Below are 5,270 nucleotides of genomic sequence, written 5' to 3' on the forward strand. Positions count from 1 at the left end.
CCCTAATGTTAACCTCAGACCCCCGACCCAAAGACCCCTGGTGGCGCAACCCGAAAAAGCCGCGGGCGGCAAGGACTGACGCGAGGGGGGTACCTGATGCGTCAAAATTGGACGCAAAGGGGCCTTTGAAAAACGTCAATATGTGACGACTCGGGAGTGAGAATGTGTTGATTAATCCCAGCAGGCGGACTGACTGGAGATTTCCCCGGTCAGTCCACTTGGTGCTGCTCTCCACTTCAAATATGATGAACATAAAAAAAAGTTCTGTAATTTATTTATCTATCAACACAATTTAGAATTTGATGTATARCCTGAAGTCTGTAATTTTTACACAATTTGAAAAAGATTTTTTTACGAAGMGCAAATCTTTCCCACTAAATTTGTCATGTGACTAGGACGGGTGTCCAGGGAYTCCAGGGCATTAATCGTCAAATTAATCGTTATCGGCTAAATACAACAATAAATCGTGATTAATTTTTKTGCCAAWATTGCCCAACCCTAGCTTGGACCAAGTTTTGAATTGGGCCCTCCTTGTGTAACTGAGTTTAACACATCTGTCTTAGATAATCCTTCAATATCAACACTCAGATGAAGTAAAGTAACTGAAAATTACCTTAGGGAAATTCAGAGCTTTTTGATGCTGGTTGGTGTGGAAACATTTAGCATCTTAATTGTTACACATGATTCTTCAAAGACCCAGTTTGGAGAATTGGTTTTGTTCTGTCCAGACCGATGAAACATGTAACATAAAACTAATATGAAGCTTTGTAAAGTAGCATTTACAAGAACAAGTGTGAAATATCAATCAGAATTAAAATATTYCTTCAAACTTGGGTCATTCAAAGAGCTATCTACAGCAGGTAAGATATTTATTGTTCAGAATCATTCCRTATTTCACACAGATTTATTAGATTTGCACCTTTAGAAGAAGAATATCTGCTCTTATGATTCCTGCTTGTCTTCATATTGCCACAGTAAAGTGCAACATGTACCTCAAGCTCACTTCACTTCCTGTTTCTCGTTATTGACTGGGTTCGTTCGTGCTTTCCACCTTTCAGATTCTCACGATGCAGTTTTACGTTTCAACTCTGCACCGACAGACGGATATGAGCGAGATGTGGGAAACACAACTACAATCCGCATTATCAATTCACAGGTAGGTGGGAGCTGGAGCCTGGGTCACTCAGAATAATTATTACCCGTACTTGCATGTTGATTTGTTTTGCATGTATAAAATATTTACGTCTGAGAGGCATGCGATTCATGACAACGTTGTAAACCTTTTGAAGCTCGTGCTTTCTTAGACATAAAAGCTGCTTAGAAGATATTCATTAAAAAAGTTATTAAAGCGTCCACCACTGAGTCAGCAGGAGTTCAGAAAGGTAACAACCGTCTCGAATCATTCTGAATCATTTTGAAAATACTGCAGAAAATGACCTTCTGGAATATATATTTTTATTTAATGAATGTCTTCATTTTCAGATGTCAAGGTCCAGTGATTTTATTACCAATGACTGCAGCCCACTCAAATATGTACCGTTCAGCTTCAGCTCTGTATTCTTGTTCAGTCCCGAGGTTCTGTTGTTTGTTTGTTTATTTTATTTTATTTTTTTGCCTTTGCCACATCTCGGAGCTTTTTAATTATTTAGAAGGATTGGTGCAAAGTCAAATGAATATCTCAAATTTTTTTGGCACTGCGGCATCATTGATTTTTACACTCCTTTTATTTATAAAAAGCACTTTAAAAATAAACTTTATTGGCCAAAGTGCTGTACAGTACTCCAGTAAAAAGTTTTAAAAAATGTGTAATATGTCAAGACAAGAATAAAACAAACGCTGTTAAAAAATACACAAAAGCAATCAAAGGATGAAACAATAAGAACAATAAAAGCCAACATCATGAACTGAGTGCAGTGTCAAGAGGGAAAAAATGTTTTAAGAGAGCGTTTAAAAGCAGGAAGTAAGTCGACTTGTTTAATGAGCAAAGGCAGCTCAGTTTGAGGGCAGCGACTGAAAAACGCCCGGCCACCTCTTAACTAGGGGTGGGCAATACAGCAAATTTTGTATCAATCCATATTAAGTAAAAATTACACAACTAATGTTGCCGATGCAGATACTTTACTTAAAATGCCATCTTCAGTGAATATTTTTGTGAGTTAGCACATTATGATAAAACAGGACAGTGATTTTAGGCAAATACAYTTGTGTTGTATTAACTGACTGCATAAATATAAAACAGTGTACCGGTATAAAAATAATAAAATAATTCCCCTATTACCTTCTACTACATACAGTTTATGGAAAAAGTCTCTAGTGCAAATAACAAGAAAAAAAGCAACAATGTAAAAAAAATCTATATAAATATAACAAAGTTAACAAAACACAAATAGGAAGAGTTTCATATAATGACCAACTCTACATGATTTGGAGACTCTGCACTTTATTTTTCACTCTATTTGAGAAAAAAATAGTCAGTCGTGCAAAAAAGAGATAAACAAAAGTATTGATCTCATCATGTGAGAGTTGATTCTATATCGATGCTCATCTTGGCATCGATATTATTCATACTCAGATCGATACCCCTGCTCCTAACCTCCTCTTTGTCTTTGGGGTGACCATCTGCTGACCTGTGAGAGCACGAGGGGACATACAGCAGGTTGGACAAGACCATAAAGACATTTAAAAACAATTAATTAAAAAATAAATAAAATCAATCCAGGAACAAGCGGGGAGTAAGGCGAGCAGCAGCAGCACTTTGAACTAGCTTAAGCCAAGCCAGTGAGGAGTGGCTCCGTTACAATTAAAGAACACAATAATCTGAATGAGCTGAGATAAAAGCCTGGATTAAAATCTCAAAGTGATGCCGTCAACAAAGTGTTTTGACCTCGAGTTGTCTTTGGTGATAAAAGCTGGACCTGATCGCTGATTTAATTGATCAGTGTTCAGTCTCACGCCCAGGTTTGTCCACCTTTRTACCTTTTAGGCAAAGTTTTTGGTAAATTCTCACACATTTTCTTTGTGCATTTTATTTAGATTAAAAAGCTAAATGTGCACTGTGTGACGTTAAATTCATCTGAAATACTTGTTTTTTTTTACTACAGTAGTTTGGATATTTTGCGTTCTGTAGAATGGTTATGAAAAGTTAATATCTTACCTGCTGCAGATGGCTTCTTTGAACGACCTCAGTTTAAAGTAACAGATTACTTCTGACTTGATTGAAAAGTCAGTGGTGCGTCCAAGCAGAGCTAAGACAATATGGATGTGGATTCTCTTAAATAAACAACTCCAGTCTTCRTTATTTTACAGCAGTTTTTGAACACACAGTTTTATAACGATTTAATTACCATCTGTCTCCTACTACTCAGTGATTCCTTCAGAAATATTAGGATATTCTTGCTAGAAGTGCTCAATGCTGCACAGGAGTTACAGAGAGTTACAATCCAAGCTGTTTAGACTCGTAATGAACCACAAAGTGATATAAAGGTTAAAAYGGTATAAAAAGATTGAGAGTAAAGTTGTTTTARTAGTTTGTTCATCAATCCAGTAAAATTTAAACTATTTCTTCAAACCAAGACTGGTCAAAAATTGATCTACAACATGTAAGATATTATCTGTTCACAACCTTTCCACAGGTTCATTAAAAGGACCTGGGATGTTGCTTTGYGTTGTTAATTTGTTGAAAGTAAGCACAGTATGTCGTATTTTCTCTTTACAGATTTTGGCAAATCCGACCTATCAGTTCAACACAAGCTCCATCTATAAGAATGTAACTCTGGTGGCCTGGGACCCCACACCGTACTCTGTTAATTTACACAAGGTAAACAAASTCAGCTGACTACACATCTGTTTTTATAGATGTTACACTGATGCATTTAAAAACACACACAAAAAAAAACACATCTGAAGGGCAAATAGAAAAGACAGTGAACAGACATGTTTCTTTCTCATGTTATAGTAATGGCAGAGGTCATTTCAAGCATGGCATCAGAGCTGATGTTCGCAGTGAAGTCATCGCTCTCTTTGTTTCATATGTTGCTTTTCTCATTTGTCTCTGCTCTCTAAATGACTTCTACATGCTGTCAGACAAGCTGTGACTTATTTTCCCACTTATGTTGGTTTTATTGTCAGTCCTTTCCTCCCTTTTTGTTCTCCTCTTTTGTCATGCGTTCTTTTATTGTTTTTGCAGGAAATGCTGGTTTGTCAACATCCTGTCAGATCCTGGACTTCTGCTTTTAGATTTGCTTATGAAATTGATTAACGTTTTTGCTTTGTGTGAATGTGCCTTCTGAATGATTGAAATTGTTTGAATGTTTTTTTTTATCATGGAATATGAAAAAAAAAGGCCCAAGGATTATTAATTTTTTATTAACTTTTGTTCTGATTGGGGTTAAACTACAATAGCCTGTCCTTTCAACTGAACACTGATTGTCACACAATACAGTGTTCTATAATTCAACACTTCTAGATTAAAACTTTCATTGTAAAGCATGAAATCGAACATACCCAAGGTTTCTCTTGAACTATTTGCTATAGTTTCTATTGTTCAGCTATACTGCATTAGTTTTAAAAACTTATTTGTAAACTTTTTTCAAATTTGAGCATAAATACGGTCCAACTCATCAAAACTGTACGACATACCGTCAAACCTAAGCTTTGCATTGCTGAAAATTTAAACAAAATTACTTAAAAACAAGTTGACTAGAATTTGATTAAGAGTTGTGTTCCACAGCTGAGAGAGGACATTAAACAAAGGAAAGCTGATGCAGAAACAAAGATACTGAATGATTTTTTATTTTAAAGACAAAGGACTTTTGTAAAGTAGTGACGTACAAATCAATACTGAAATATCGATACACCAATACCAGAACTTTGTTCACTAAAATTTATTCTAAAATCAAAATATCGAAACTTTGACACTTCAGTCATTTCAGGTAATGTATTTCATTAACGGGAACACAGTGAAAAGTAACTAAACTATTGAAATCTTGTCTAAATTATATGCAGTTGGTGGGAACTACTTTTTCTTCCGCCTTGGTGAAATGCAAGTGCAGCGGCATGTGCTCAGTCAGACACTTAGATATTACATGTTCAGTATTTTCATGTTAACATCATCATTTAACATAAATTAAGACTTGCATTTCTATTTTTTATATTAATTATTGAAATTTAAACAATAATTGTATTATTACTTAATTATTTTCAGAAACAATGGGCCTCATGCAAGAACCGTTCGTACGCACAGATTTGTTCTTAAGTTGTGCGTACGAGTG

At 35.5% G+C, this 5,270-nt stretch overlaps 2 protein-coding genes across 2 annotated transcripts in view; one reads left to right on the top strand and one right to left on the bottom strand.

Annotated features, from left to right (window-relative positions):
• The window catches only part of st6gal2a (ST6 beta-galactosamide alpha-2,6-sialyltranferase 2a), a gene marked incomplete at its 5' end in the record, with an annotated part of 40,351 nt that overhangs the window by 15,678 nt on the left and 19,403 nt on the right, over positions 1-5,270 (top strand). Inside the window, 2 exon segments of the mRNA XM_014011650.1 lie at positions 1,059-1,156; positions 3,716-3,817. Of these exon segments, the coding sequence (XP_013867104.1) occupies positions 1,059-1,156; positions 3,716-3,817 (200 nt within the window).
• tmtops2b (teleost multiple tissue opsin 2b) overlaps positions 1-5,270 on the bottom strand; it is a 62,305-nt gene that overhangs the window by 12,013 nt on the left and 45,022 nt on the right. The gene's annotated exons all lie outside the window — the stretch shown is intronic.

This window comes from Austrofundulus limnaeus, unplaced genomic scaffold (genome assembly GCF_001266775.1).
Source record: "Austrofundulus limnaeus strain Quisiro unplaced genomic scaffold, Austrofundulus_limnaeus-1.0 Scaffold83, whole genome shotgun sequence".
Lineage (NCBI taxonomy): Eukaryota > Metazoa > Chordata > Actinopteri > Cyprinodontiformes > Rivulidae > Austrofundulus > Austrofundulus limnaeus.